We start from the raw sequence: 15676 nt of genomic DNA on the forward strand, positions 1-15676 counted from the left end.
AATGCCTTATGTACCTCGACGACATCATCATCTATTCGTCCAACTTCGAAGAACACATTCGTCGCCTGGAAGCTATGTTTGATCGCCTTGAAGAGCACAACTTAAAGCTAAAAGCAAGCAAGTGTGAATTCTTCAAGAAAGAAGTCCTCTACTTAGGTCATCTGGTATCAGAAGAAGGCATCAGAACAGATCCAGATAAGGTAACGTCGGTTTTGAAATGGCCTATCCCTAAATCAGTTAATGACGTTCGAAGTTTTCTTGGATTTTATGGCTATTACAGAAAATTCATACAAAATTATGCCAGAAAAGCCAGACCATTAAACGACTTACTGATTGGAGACACACACAGGGACAAATAGAAGGTTCAGAGAAAACGTTTTGAATGGGGTTCGAAGCAACAGGAGGCATTCGAGAACATTAAAGAGAGTGTAGCAACAGCACCTGTACTTGCTTATGCCGACTATTCAAAGCCATTCAAGCTTCATACTGATGCATCGAAGCTTGGTCTAGGGGCGGTCTTATATCAAGAATCAGACGGAGTTGACAAGGTGATTGCATTTGCAAGTCACAGTTTAAAGCCTTCAGAGAAGAACTACTCAGCTCATCGGCTAGAATTCCTTGCTCTAAAATGGTCTGTCACCGAAAAATTCCACGACTATCTCTACGGTAGTACTTGTTTCGTGTTGACAGACAGCAATCCACTGACCTATTCAAAGACTACTGCTAAGCTAGATGCCACAGGTCAACGTTGGATTGCTAGTCTTGCAAATTATGATCTTCGTCTTGATTACCGAAGCGGCAAGAAGAACATCGATGCAGATGCTTTGTCCAGGCAATTTGCTAAACAAACCATGACTCCAGAGAACACGGATGATACCACAATTGTTGGACGAGACGTTATTAAGGCAATTGCATTTGCCAGATGATGCGGTCCTAGCCTACGGACTATATTCTAAGGATTGGATTAAGGCATAGTTGAATGACCCAGTTATCTCGGAACTGGTACAACACATTCGTCGTGGAACCAAACCAAAGTCTACGACATTTGGTTCCAACGCTGCTACTATTTCGACATATCTGCGGGAGTGGTCAAAACTAAGGTTACAACAGAACGTCCTATATAGACGAGGTTGTGTGTCGGGGCAGGAAAGACTCCAATTTGTTGTTCCGACGAAACTCCGCGATGATATCTTCATGGCATTGCACGACGAACTAGGGCATCAACGTCGCGACAGAACGTTTTCTCTCCTACGAGAACGGTTTTATTGGCCAGGGATGGACTCCTTTGTCATCTCGAAAGTGAGGAATTGCCCACGATGCATTCGAACGAAAGCCAGAAACAGTCTCGAAGAACTGATCCCTATTTCTACAATGGCACCAATGGAGGTAGTCTGCATTGACTATTTGTCATTTGAGCGTTCCAAAGGAGGTTACAAAAATATTTAAGCCATGACTGACCATTTCAGCAGGTTCGCTCAAGCCTTCCCTATAAGAAACCAAACGGCCAAGACAACTGCAAGGGTTTTGTATGATCAGTTCCTCGTCCACTATGGCTTTCCAGCTCGTATACATAGTGACCAAGGCCAGACTTTTGAGTCCAAGATCATCAAGGAGCTCTGCCTTATTACTGGCACAGACAAGTCCAGGACCACACCATACCACGCGATCGGAAACGGCCAAGTAGAGCGCTTCAATGCAACATATTTGAAGATGCTTGGAACCTAAGAATAAAGCCAAAAGTCGGATTGGAAAGCCCATGTCCCAACCTTGGTCCACGCGTATAACGCGACTAGACATGACAGCACTGGGTATTCCCCACACTTTCTTACGTTTGGGAAACACCCAAGGTTGGCCATCGATGCATTCCTAGGGTTGCCAAACGACCAGATGTCAGCAGCGTCACACACTGAATACGTCACCAAATTGCGCGAACGACTCTTATAAAACAGCTCGTAAGTGTGCAGAAGAAGCAGGGAAGAGAAACAAGAAACGTTACGATCAGAAAACCATAAGCGTCACTCTTGTCTCTGGAGATCTTGTTCTCGTCCGTAATGTTTCACTCAGAGAAAAACATAAGTTGGCCGATAAATGGGAACATTTCCCGTACACAGTGGTTAGTCAACCAAATGAAGATCTCCCAGTATATGAAGTGAAGCGGGAAGGAGCACGATACAGAAACACCCGCATTCTTCACCGCAACCTTTTACTGACCTTTATGAGCATAGAATTTGATCAGATTCCTGAGTCGTCGGAAATAGAAGAGGAAACTAATTCACATTCTGACGTTGATTCACATTTCAGTGATGACAGTGCTTCTCATGGCAACAGTTCCTCCTTCTTAGATCTATCGTCAAGTGTGCCGCAATACAGGATTCCCTCAAGAAGAGCGCCAGGAGAGCTTGGCTTCACACCGGGATCTGAGGTGGATTCTGAACCATCAAGCCCTATCCCCTCTCCAAGACCCGTCAGACATAGACATACACCGGGATGGATGACTTCTAACGATTGGGTACTATAAGTGATTATATGAACAGTGTATATATTTTTTTATAAAACAATGGATTTATTGTGCATAGTTATTAAAACAGATGGAATGTGTTTAGTTGAATACAGAGTTAATTCATGCGAGAACAAGTGTTAACCATTATTCAGTGGCAACGGCATTAATAGTTATGTAGGTTTATAAAATCTTTATTAGATCTTACATTGATAGTTACATTAATATAATTTGTAACGTATGTAAATTATTTGATCATTTAGTTGTAAAGTTCTACAGAGATCAGTTATATATATATTTAAAATATATATATTTATATATATATATATATATATATATATATATTTATATATTTATATGTATATATAGATAATAACTGCTTAGCCGTGCGTGTTTCGCGTTGATATTTAAATGTTTTCGGGTCTGATATATATTCACTTCGTGATCGCGTACGCATATCAATCTGATACTTCTTGTTTTTGTTGTTTTTACTTTGATGCAATTCATCCATTTACAGGCATTACCATGTGTTGTATATAATGGGCAATGTTGAGGACAACATTATTCCGGAGAGTGGTAATATGTCACAGGTGTTAAATTTAATAAAAGAATAAGTTCCAATATTGTTGTTGCCTTATAAAATCCTGTATATATATATATATATATTCATAGAAAGAAGTCCTACATGTAAACATTTCCTATAATTATTATTTGCAAAAGAGTAGAAATATTTGTAGATCAGTAGTCAGTAGTCAGTAGTTATTATATACTAGCCAGACGTAGGCCGTAGCATATTTACTAATACATCACCTGTTTACACTCTTTTCCTGTCCTCTATTATTATGTAAATTAATTTCAGGTCTTTGGTGTACGACGATTGGCTATTGATGTGTAAAATAAATTTATCTAATATTGTTTTTAAAGAAATGAAGAAAATATTAAAATATAAAATATAAAAACTATAGATTTTTTATAAAATATTTCAAACATTCATGTTGTGATGATTGATCATTATCATTATTACTAATATGAGATATATTAAGATACAATTATAAGTGTCTGATATATTCCCCGCACCGCCCCCCCCCCACTCCCGACACACCAGCGTCCCCTACACGACCCGAAGGTCGAGCATATATTTGCCGCGTTGACCGTCCGTCAGTCCGTCAAATTTTTTTCCGGAGTATAACTTGAAAAGTATGAATGGTATTTGATTGAACTTCACATGATTAAAGGGACCATTGAGAGTAGCGCGAAAGAATCATAACTCTACCTGTCCTAGTTTTTTAATTATACACAATAAAGGTTGGGAACATTACTTGAAATTAGTTATGACATTTAATTGAATCTTCACAAAATGATAGAGGCCAATAACGGAAAATGCAGTGTCAAAAATAACTCTACCTTGCCTAGTTCTTTTTAATTTTCTCCCTTTATTTTACAAGTCAGGCTTGTCCGGAGCATGACTTGAAAAGCTTTATTAGCATTTCATTGGAATTTCACAAAATGATAGACGCCATTGGTGGAAAGTGTGGTGTCAAAAAATAATAATTCTACCTTAGCTAGTTTTTATGTCTCCGAATGTAGGCATATTAAAATCGCACTGTCCGTCCGTCCGTGCGTTAGTGTATACGTTCAGTCAATTTTTGTCCGGGCTCTTCCATACATAAAGGGATTTTAAAATAACTTGGCTTAAATGTTCACCATAATGCGAAGATGTGTCGTGCGCAAAACCCAAACACTTAGCTCCAAGGTTAAGGCAACATTTAGAGGTCAAATGTTAACATGGTCTGTTTCATGTCCAGTCCATAACTCTGCCATCCATGAAGGGATTTTGAAACAACTTGGCATAAATGTTTACCATCATAAGACAACATGTCTTGCGCAAGACCAAGACCCCTAGCTCAAACGTCAACGTCACACTTAGAAGTCAAAGGTTAACAGGGTATGTTTTGTGTCCGGTCCATAACTCTGTCATTTATTAAATAACTTCGAGTAAATGATCCTCATAATAAGACAACGTGTCATGCGCAAGACTCAGACCCCTAGCTCCAAGGTCAAGGTCACACTGAGAGGCCAAATGGTAACAGGGTCTGTTTCTTGCCTGGTCCATAACTCTGCCGTTGATGAAGTGAATTTAAAAAGAACGTGGCATAAATGTTCCCTATAATAAGATGAGGTGTCATGTGCAAGGCACTGACCCTTAGCTCTAAGGTCAAGGTCACACTTAGAGGCAAAAGTTACACTTAATGATTTGTCCCCTGCTTTGATTATCTCCCTTTATTTATTTTCTTCTTTTATTTTCTCCATTTCTTTTGTTTCAAATACGTTATTCCCCATATTTGGACAAGCACATGCATCGGGGAGCATCATTCGAATTAACCGATTCTTGTTCCATTTGACTATGACGAAAATTGCAATGAAGCCGTCGAAAACACCGTTGGGGACATAGACCTGGAATTTAAGTAACTAAACCAGCAAAACACTTTTCATCCGTTTCAGGAACAGACTGCAGTCATATTTTGGAGAGGGATCCCTCAGCTGAAAGTGGTGTATATAAGATAATCTTATGGAAAACAAAGAAAGATATTTCCGTCTTCTGTGATATGGACCGAGACGGTGGCGGCTGGACGGTAAGTTCATTTAACAATAAAATGTGTCTGTTTGAAAATAAGTCATGTTTGCTCTTTACGTTTTATATATATATATTTGTTAACGAACACTTGGACAGATGTGAACATTAGCAAAGTATTGAACTCATACATGTCCATCCAGCGGGCAACTCCAGTAAATGATGTCTCCATATGAAGTAATTCAACGCATTAGAAACATTCATTTCCCTTGTAAAGACAATGGTTTTTCATAATTAATGATTCACCGTGTAAAAATATCTCAATGTCTTCGTAGACTTTATCATTGAATACTTTTGTATATCTTTGCATGATTTTCTTTAAGGTTTGCGTATTATAGTGTGTTTTCAATGGTTAAAATTTGGGGTCAAGTTTTAAATCTTCCTGGATTTTTTGAAAGTGGATTTATTTTGTTCATTGAACCTTCTACTTCAAAAAATATTTCCTCAAATTTTCTTGTCAATATTTTGGCGGCCATTTTGAATTCAAAATGGCCGCCATAGAATTAGAGATATAACCAAAGATAAATATATATCTTGGTCAATTTTAGGTATATAGGAACCAAAACAGTATCAAAAGGTTTATAAAGCATTGTCCTTCCCTTTTCAATTACATTATTTAAATTAACAAATTTGCGTATTTATGAATATTAATGAGTATGTAAAAATATGACCAAATTTCGCAAAAAAATGGACTTATATTAAAATTATACAAATTATTTTTTGGTACGTTGTGTTCGGTGAAGAAGTCAAAGTGTACCAAATGAAAGGTAAGACAATGTTCTTTTAATATTTTATCTGTTTAGGAGCATACTTAGCAGATACAAAGCTTTAGTTAATCATAAGTGGGTGGGGTAAGAAATTGACCCCTGAACACGAAAATCCATTGTGCAATCACATCTTGGTCAATTTTAGGTATATAAGAACCCAACGAGTATCAAAATGTTCCTAAACCATTGTCCTTCTCTTTCCAGTAGTTGTGTATAAATTAACTAATCAGCATATTTATGAATATAAATATAAATATGCAAAAATATGACTAAACATCGCATAAAAATTGGACATATATTATAGTTATACAAATTATTTCTTAGTAAGTTTTAGTCAATGAAGTAGTCAAATGGTATTAAATGAAAGGTAAGACACTTTGCTCTTGATATTTTATCTTTTTATGGTCATATCTAGCATATACCAGGCTTGAGTTCAATCATTAGTGGGTGGGGTAAGAAATTGACCCCTGAACACGACAAACCATTGTGCAATCATATCTTGTCAATTTTAGGTATATAAGAACCTAAAGAGTATCAAAATGTTCCGGAACCATTGCCCTCTCTTTTCCAGTTATTTTGTGTAAATTAACTAATTAGCATATTTATGAATATTAATGAGAATGTAAAAGTATGACCAAATTCCGCTAAAACTGGCATGTATGAAAGTTATACAAATTATTTCTTGGTAAATTTTAGTCAGTGAAGGTGTCAAATGGTATCAAATAAAATGGTCCACTGCCACTATTATCCCACTCAAAGGTAGTTGAGAAGTATGGCCACATATAATAGGGTTATTATAACAGTAGCTTGATCTGGGATGCAGTATTCGACTCTCGTGGATTTTGCGAGATCGGATTTCACGAGGCGCGCGAGCGCCGAGTGTGATCCGACCTTGCAAAATCCACGAGAGCCGAATACAAAGTCTCAGATCTAGCTGCTGTTATAATGACCCTTTTATTATATACCTTTACCATTTTGATTCTTGTTTTGTTCTTGAACAAAATCTTCAATGTCTATTGATATTAAATGGAACTTGGTGAAGTTTTTATGTGCGCTATTTATAGAAATATGTCGGGTCATGCATATTTATGAAAATAGTCCGGCAGCATACAGTACGGAAGGTACAATACGGAATTTAAAAGGTACAATACGGAATTTTTGTCTGTCTGTTCATATTTAACAGATTTTTTACAGAATTTATATAGGTATATAATAAGCAAAATTATTCATTGGTCTAAGACAGATATAATATGTAAAGCTATCTCTTCCGCAACTGAATCCGAAAATGACGTCATCAATATGGCGACCGATTACGAAAGTAAATACTGCTGAACAATATCTGAAAAGAAAATTGTTACATTGCTTATATTATCGGATAGCATGTCATTAAACCAGCCAATGTGACATTTCAAATGAACTTTACATTTTATCAGAAAAAAAAAACACGTTTTTTTTTAAATTTATTTGAAGACTTTTTTCTACCCCACCCACACAATGTATTTTTATACGTCGCTTCTACCTCTTGATATTAAACTTTTTAGCTGTCTTGATGGTGTTGAATTTGAGACATGATTATCACCGAAACTTAAAAAAATATAACATACAATAATGGAATATAAGTTACCAATATCTGCTTTTGATAAGTACCGAAGAAAAGGAATTTGACGAACATTCAGCACATATTAATGTCGGCACAAGCAGTTGTCTATGCTCTAATTGTAAGATTGTACAAATTACATGACATTGTATTGTTTGCAATTTTATTTTGATCAGATTTAAACATGATCAATACAATTATGCCAGTAGAAGGTATAGAGAAGTTTTTAACTTAATGCAAGTGTTAAATGGAGTCCATTCAACATAAGTGTAATAGAGTTCCGCTTAAGCCGGTGCTAGGGGGCGTGAGAGATGTTGCACATTTCATTACCTCTCATGAACAGACTCAATTAAACCGAGTCTGCTATTATTCTTCTTGGTTGCATTCTTTGCTTTCAAAGGATCTTTTTACAGATTTTATTAAATTCATGGAAGTCTTTTAATTACTCAAAATTACTGGTTAATTTTATTCATTCAAACTTGACATCAACACTGAGGGTGTTTTACTTAACTCGTCATTTGCCCCGCAGTAACAAAACTATTTACACACAGTATTATTTATTACCCCTACATTCAAATGTTTGGGCTTTCCGCGATAACAGTCAGCTTATTGCAGAAGGAAGGGCATCAGGGGCTGATAGTTCTGATGAAGAAACCTTTTCATCATCTTTCTTTCATTAAAACTTAAAATTATAACCCTGCGGCTTTAGAACATGATAAATATATGATCAAAGTAAAGCATATAGACAGCAAGCTCAAAAGGTAAAAATAAAGAAACGTAGTTCAGCAAGGCCTGCAAAACAATGCTGGTATATTTAAAATGGTAGGCTGGCAAAAATGCACTTATATCCCAACCATATTCCGATGTTACAAAAATAATGTGGTAAAATATTATATAAAAAAACCTCTGTTCCTTTAACATTCTGGAGTTCACTTCCGCTTATGCAGATGAAAGGGTGCAAGGGGTATTTCATCTTCCTTTCTAAACCTGTCGTGAACAAACTCTGTCAAACCAAGTCTACTATTACTTTGATTAGTTGAGTTCAATACTTTCAAGGGATCTTAGAGCTTTTAACAAACCATTTACGCAATTTATCCATGCTGTTACAGAAAGCAGAACAGTATTAAAGATACGACAAATCAGGAAAGCAGAAATATATCAAAGCAGCTAAATACCAGTTTATGAATGACCTATCATGGCGCTGTTCACCTTTTATTGTTAGACACGATAAAAGAGGAAAGTGTAGCATCCAGCTGACAAAAGGCTGAAACCAAATATGCACAGCAGCTCCATATCAGCGGGTCAGATAAAACACTTTATTATTTTATCAAATACATTTTTGTTACATTGAATTTTAATATAAATAACTACTGTTTTAATACACCTTGCAACGTAAATGTTTTCAGTTGCTAATTAACTTAAAACACAAACAAATTTAAATTACGATAGTGACATATCGTAGAATATTCTCGCAGTTCATAATAGCTGCCGATAGTTATGCAAAATAACATATTGATAGTGACTGTTCATTTAATTCTTGAAAGTCGCTCTTACAAAAATGTATTAACAGTTATATAAAGATACAGGAAAAGGTAGTTATTTAACGTCGCATATAACCAACAGACAACATAACCTGTAAAGCTATTGTGCGACAAACCAGGTATCTAATACTAGATACTTTCTTGGGCTGATATATTTCAAAATTTTGTATGGGCAACATCCCCATTTAAATAGAGAAAAAATCGAGTAACTATGTGAACTGAAATGATTTTTGATATAGAGATATGTCAGTCACATGCAATGCAGTAGTGTAGTCTTTGCATTGTTAGTTTCATTTAATAACTGCACCTCCCCGGCATAAAAATATCAATTATTTGGGCAACAACGGATTGTCTGTATTTAAAAACATCATGAAGAATGCATTATTGTTAATAAACTAACCGCACATGACCCTGTATATTGTTTTCTAATTCATTCGAAAAAGTCTGTGACAAGCTAGGTAGAGATAGTTCTCACTCAATATTAATTACCTCTCCAAGAACTGCATTCCCTAACCGGACATAAACATTGTTAAAAAAAAAAAGATGAATTTACAAACTGCCTTACAGGTTCACATGGAAAAGCTTAACTTAAATTAAATGTACAATAAGTGTGTTTAATTAGTTTTTAAAAGCATTTCCTTTCTCATTCATTAGGTTATTTGGTAAGTAGGTATAAAGAGCAAAGAAATCATATGAAACTACAGAATTGGATTGGATTTTAATTTTTCTAGATTTTGCAAGACTTTATACTGATTAAGAATGTTTTTAGCAGAATTATCCTAAATTTAATCGCAATACCTGTTCGCGTGGTGTAAAATAGCAGTTCGACGTGAAATTATATGATTAGATGAATTAGAAGTGGGACATGTATAAGAGGTTAAATTATCTATATAAGCTTAATGTGATTGTATACGCAATTAAGAATCAAAGATCATCTTGCTGATCATCTCTGCGAACTTTAAAAATACATACTTTGGGATGTGATGAGTGACCAAATCCTGTTCATTGGAAAGACTTAAGTTGTAGGCTTAATTTTCCATTACTGCTCATGAACAGACTCAATCAAACCGACTCTGCAATTTTCACTGTTTGCATTGTTCTCGGTGCTTCCGATGGATCTACTTTTCAGATTATATTTAGTACTATAAATTTCCTAATGTGAACGTAAGACGTTTCTTTTTTATTTTAATCGAACATGCTGCATCATTAAACAAATATTTGCTTACTTAATATCGTTATTTAGTCATTTTCTTACTTTCCTGGATTTTTTTTTTTTAACTTTAAGCATAATAAATTCCATCTTCTATGTCATAAATGTGATTTATCTGCTAGAATAAATAGAATGAACATTACCTTCAGTAAATATATAGTTTTCAAGGGTGTTGTCACCTGTAATTATTCACAGTAATACATTTTCTGCCTTTCTTATTTTCTCTTTAGCCGCCATATTAATGATGTCATAACTTTTTCTAGTCGCTTGTGCAGAAAGAGATACATGGGAAATAACAATAACTTACTTCAATCTACAATATGGCAATAGGTCTCTACATTTTTAAATATTTTTCTCACGGCGGCACATATCCTCACAAATCGCCATGTACTATAAAAATTTGGTAAATCTTGTTATTGTAATAATTTGGTAACATATTATTTTCACGGACATTACATGATGCATTAGTATGTACATTGTAACTGTCCCAGAAAATATGCTTTTAAACAAAGGTAATAAATCCTGCATAGAAAAACAGTTATGACGCTAGTTGTAATTTTTAAAAGAACTCATATTTGTGTAACATAGATTTTTGTAGCGTAAATTACAGCAGTAACATGGTGATGTAAAACTATTGTCACACAGTTTTAAAACTCTTGAATATACCACATATCATAAATTAGCAATTATACCAAGCCAAAACTAATCTTTTGTTTATTCAAGATGCATTGTTTGAAAAATAATGGAAAAACAGGGTCCTTTGAAGCAAATGGCGGCCATTTTGAAATAAGAAATGGCTGAAATGATCTATAATGTTGATGAAAAATATTGACATTGTATCTGAGCTTAGACGAATCATTAAAACAAGAGCATTATGCGCATATATGTATTTAAACCCTTCTTCTCCAACATTTAGAAGGTATTTAAAGCAAAAAATGGCGGCCATTTTGTTTTTCAAGATGGCCACCATAAAAGTGACATGAAAATTTAAGGACGATACTTTTCTTTTTTATGAGAGGTTATCCTTTCATAAAAACCCAGTTTCAGAAAATCCAGGAGGATTTAAACCCTTCTTCTCCAACATTTAGAAGGTATTTAAAGCAAAAAAATGGCGGCCATTTTGTTTTTCAAGATGGCCGCCATAAAAGTGACATGAAAATTTGAGGACGATACTTTTCTTTTTTATGAGAGGTTATCCTTTCATAAAAACCCAGTTTCAGATAATCCAGGAGGATTTAAAACTAATTCACCATTCACAACCCACTAATAAGTTTATCTTGAACTGAAAAGGTGTCAAGTTGAAACAAGTTATTTTGAGACCATATTTGCATATATGTACATAAATCAAAGCACAAATGCAGTAATGATAAAATTATTTTATGTTATATTTGCAGGTCTTTCACAACCGGTTTGACGGTTCAGTTGACTTTTACAGGAACTTCTCCGAATATGAGAATGGATTTGGTGCACTAGACGGTGAATTTTGGCTAGGTATGTCTGTTAATTATCTAATTTATCATTGATTATGTTGATATAAATGTGACCTAGATGTTGTATCATAATTAAACCCTTACCCTTCTAAATTTCTAAAGTGGACTGGTCCATCATTCAATCTGGCAATACCATTTATTACTGGAAGGGGTGTTGACTGAAAATCTACTGACTGAATAGCGAACAGTTCAGACAATGATCTTGGTCTGCACTGGTCGCAAAGGCAGAATCACTTGCCGCCAGCATGCTTAGGGTTACAGAAATAATCTACTTTGAAATAAATAATGGGGAAGGAATGTGCACACTTGGGAATGATTCTAAATGAACGGTAAAAGACTTGCAATACCATGTTTGTAAGTGGAATATTGTAATATCTCCGCCAGGACTTTTTACTTCTTTTTATTAAATATGACTTTAAACTTTAAGAGAAAAATAAAACATTCCAGTCTACATGTTTTGTGTGTTGAGAGTTGGTGAACAAATCTATTCAGGGTTAAAGAATGACGTGGAATTTAGTTATTCTGCATGTTGTAATATTCGTTCTGTGCATTCCCAAATACATGTTGTATTTAATTATCAGCATACAGTGAGCGTTTTCATTTTATAGTTTTGAACCTTACACTGACGATAAAATGTTTCACCATTAATGACTTGCTTAACCTGTGGCTGACAAGCCAAGAATTAATTATCATGTTACATTACCCCATAATTCTACCTATCCTAGTTTGAATTATACACAATAAAAAAGTTATTCGGGAGCATTACTTGAAATTAGTTATGGCATTTAATTGAATCTTCACAAAATGATAGAGGCCAATAACGGAAAATGCAGTGTCAAAAAAATAACTTTACCTTCCCTAGTTCTTTTTAATTATCTCCCTTTATTTTACAGTCTGGCTTGTCCGGAGCATTACTTGAAAAGCATTTATGGCATTTCATTGGAATTTCACAAAATGATAGATGCCATTGGTGGAAAGTGCGGTGTCAAAATAATAATTCTACCTTAGCTAGTTTTTATGCCCTCGAAAGTGGGCATATTAAAATCGCACTGTCCGTCCGTCCGTGCGTCAGTGTGTGCGTCCAGTCAATTCTTGTCCGGGCTATCCCATGCATAAAGGGATTTTGAAATAACTTGGCATAAATGTTCACCATAATGCGAAGATGTGTCGTGCGCAAGACCCAAACACTTAGCTCCAAGGTTAAGGCCATATTTAGAGGTCAAATGTTAACATTGTCTGTTTCATGTCCGGTCCATAACTCTGCCATCCATGAAGGGATTTTGAAACAACTTGGCATAAATGTTAACCATCATAAGACGACGTGTCGTACGCAAGACTAGCTCAAAACTCAACGTCACATTTAGAAGTCAAATGTTAACAGGGTATGTTTCGTGTCCGGTCCATAACTCTGTCATTTGTTAAGGGATTTTTAAATTACTTGAGTAAATGTTCCTCATAATAAGACAACGTGTCATGCGCAAGACTCAGACCCCTAGCTCCAAGGTCAAGGTCACACTGAGAGGTCAAATTGTAACAGGGTCTGTTTCTTGTCTGGTCCATAACTCTGCCATTGATGAAGTGATTTTAAAACAACTTGTCATAAATGTTCCCTATAATAAGATGAGGTGTCATGTGCAAGGCCCTGACCCTTAGCTCTAAGGTCAAGGTCACACTTTATAGAGGCAAAAGTTACACTAAATGATTTGTTCCCTGCTTTAATTACCTCCCTTTAATCATTTTCTTCTTATATTTTCTCCATTTATTTTGTTTCAAATACGTTATTCCCCATATCTGGAAAAGCACATGCATCGGGGAGCATCATTCGAATTAACCGATTCTTGTTCAATTTGACTATGACGAAAATTGAAATGAAGCCGTCGAAAACACCGTTGGGGACATAGACCTGGGATTTAAGTAACTAAACCAGCAAAAACACTTTTCATCCGTTTCAGGAACAGACTGCAGTCATATTTTGGAGAGGGATCCCTCAGCTGAAAGTGGCGTATATAAGATAGTTTTATGGAAAACAAAGAAAGAGATTTCCGTCTTCTGTGATATGGACCGAGACGGTGGCGGCTGGACGGTAAGTTCATTTAACAATAAAATGTGTCTGTTTGGAAATAAGTCATGTTTGCTGTTTACGTTATATATATATACATGTCCATCCAGTGGGCAACTCCAGTAAATGATGTCTCCATATGAAGTAATTCAACGCATTAGAAACATTCATTTTAAGTATTTCCCTTGTAAAGACAATGGTTTTTCATAATTAATGATTCACCGTGTAAAAATATCCCAATGTCTTCGTAGACTTTATCATTTAATACTTTCGTATATCTTTGCATGCTTTTCTTTCAGTTTTGCGTAATAAGTCTATCTTGAACTGAAAAGGTGTCAATTTGAAACAGGTTATTTTGTGACCAAATTTGCATATATGTACATAAATCAAAGCACAAATGCAGTAATGATAAAATTATTTTATGTTATATTTGCAGGTCTTTCACAACCGGTTTGACGGTTCAGTTGACTTTTACAGGGACTTCTCCGAATATGAGAATGGTTTTGGTGCACTAGACGGTGAATTTGGCTAGGTATGTCTGTTAATTATCTAATTTATCATTGATTATGTTGATATAAATGTGACCTAGATGTTGTATCATAATTAAACCTTTACCCTTCTAAATTTCTAAAGTGGACTGGCCCATCATTCAATCTGGCAATACCATTTATTATTCGAAGGGTGTTGACTGAAAATCTACTAACTGAAATGCGACAATGATCTTGGTCAGCACTGGTCGCAAAGGCAGAATCACTTGCCGCCAGCATGCTTAGGGTTAAAGAAATAATCTACTTTGAAAAAAATAATAGAGAAGTAATGTGCACACCTGGGAATGATTCTAAATGAACGGTAAAGGACATGCAATACCATGTTTGTAAGTGGAATATTGTAATATCTCCGCCGGGACTTTTTACTTCTTTTTATTAAATATGCTTTTAAACTTTAAGAGAAAAATAAAACATTCCAGTCTACATGTTATGTGTGTTGAGAGTTGGTGAACAAATCTATTCCGGGTTAAAGAATGACGTGGAATTTAGTTATTCTGCCTGTTGTAATATTCGTTCTGTGCATTTCCAAATACATGTTGTATTTAATTATCAGCATACAGTGAGCGTTTTCATTTTATAGTTTTGAACCTTACACTGACGATAAAATGTTTCACCATTAATGACTTGCTTAACCTGTGGCTGACAAGCCAAGAATTAATTATCATGTTACATTACCCTTATTTCTGCAGTATAACATCATTACGTGGTTGTTTGTTAACGTGAAAGTAAAGTAAGATAGACAAACAATTTATATTGAATTTGCATTGCATCTCTGACAGATTTCTCTTAAATATCTTATCTCTAGATATTAATTTCAGATGTATTAGACAATTAAGTTTGCATATAGGGCCCAGTTGTTCGAAACTTTAACAGACTGTTAAACTAATCACCTGTTAAATTTTGATTCAAAATACTAGTCTTGGTGGGAGACACTAGTTTGATGTTTTACTTTTACTGTAAAGACATGTTAGTGTTTATAAACCTCAAGTCATACATTTGTTTTTCTAAGTTTTCTAAAGTGTCAAAATATTAATCTAAAAGTTAATCGGCTGTTAGCTTAATCAACTGTTAAAGTTTCGAACAACTGGCTCCAGAGCTACATTCATAATCAAATGCCATGCATTAACAGTTGATTGTTAAAAAACAGCTAGATTTTATAGTGGCGGTACACATTTATATTGTGTTTATCTATACATGTATACAGTGTGTACTATTTTAAACCTAATGCCTAGTTAATACACATTATTATGTTATTTTTTGTTAAAAAGAAAACCATTTGAAGTCATTGTTCCTATTTTTAAAATAAATAAAATTTGAATCATATACACTTTAAAG

General features: G+C 35.0%; 1 protein-coding gene across 1 annotated transcript; it reads left to right on the plus strand.

Moving 5' to 3' along the window:
* Positions 1 to 3036: 3036 nt before the first annotated feature.
* LOC128557422 (fibrinogen-like protein 1) lies at positions 3037 to 14325 on the plus strand. The gene is made up of 5 exons (XM_053544794.1): positions 3037 to 3073; positions 5000 to 5130; positions 11639 to 11735; positions 13687 to 13817; positions 14230 to 14325. The coding sequence occupies exons 1-5, from the start codon at positions 3037 to 3039 to the stop codon at positions 14323 to 14325; spliced, it is 492 nt and encodes a 163-aa protein (XP_053400769.1).
* Positions 14326 to 15676: the final 1351 nt, after the last annotated feature.

Source organism: Mercenaria mercenaria, chromosome 5, assembly GCF_021730395.1.
Source record: "Mercenaria mercenaria strain notata chromosome 5, MADL_Memer_1, whole genome shotgun sequence".
NCBI classification, from domain to species: domain Eukaryota; kingdom Metazoa; phylum Mollusca; class Bivalvia; order Venerida; family Veneridae; genus Mercenaria; species Mercenaria mercenaria.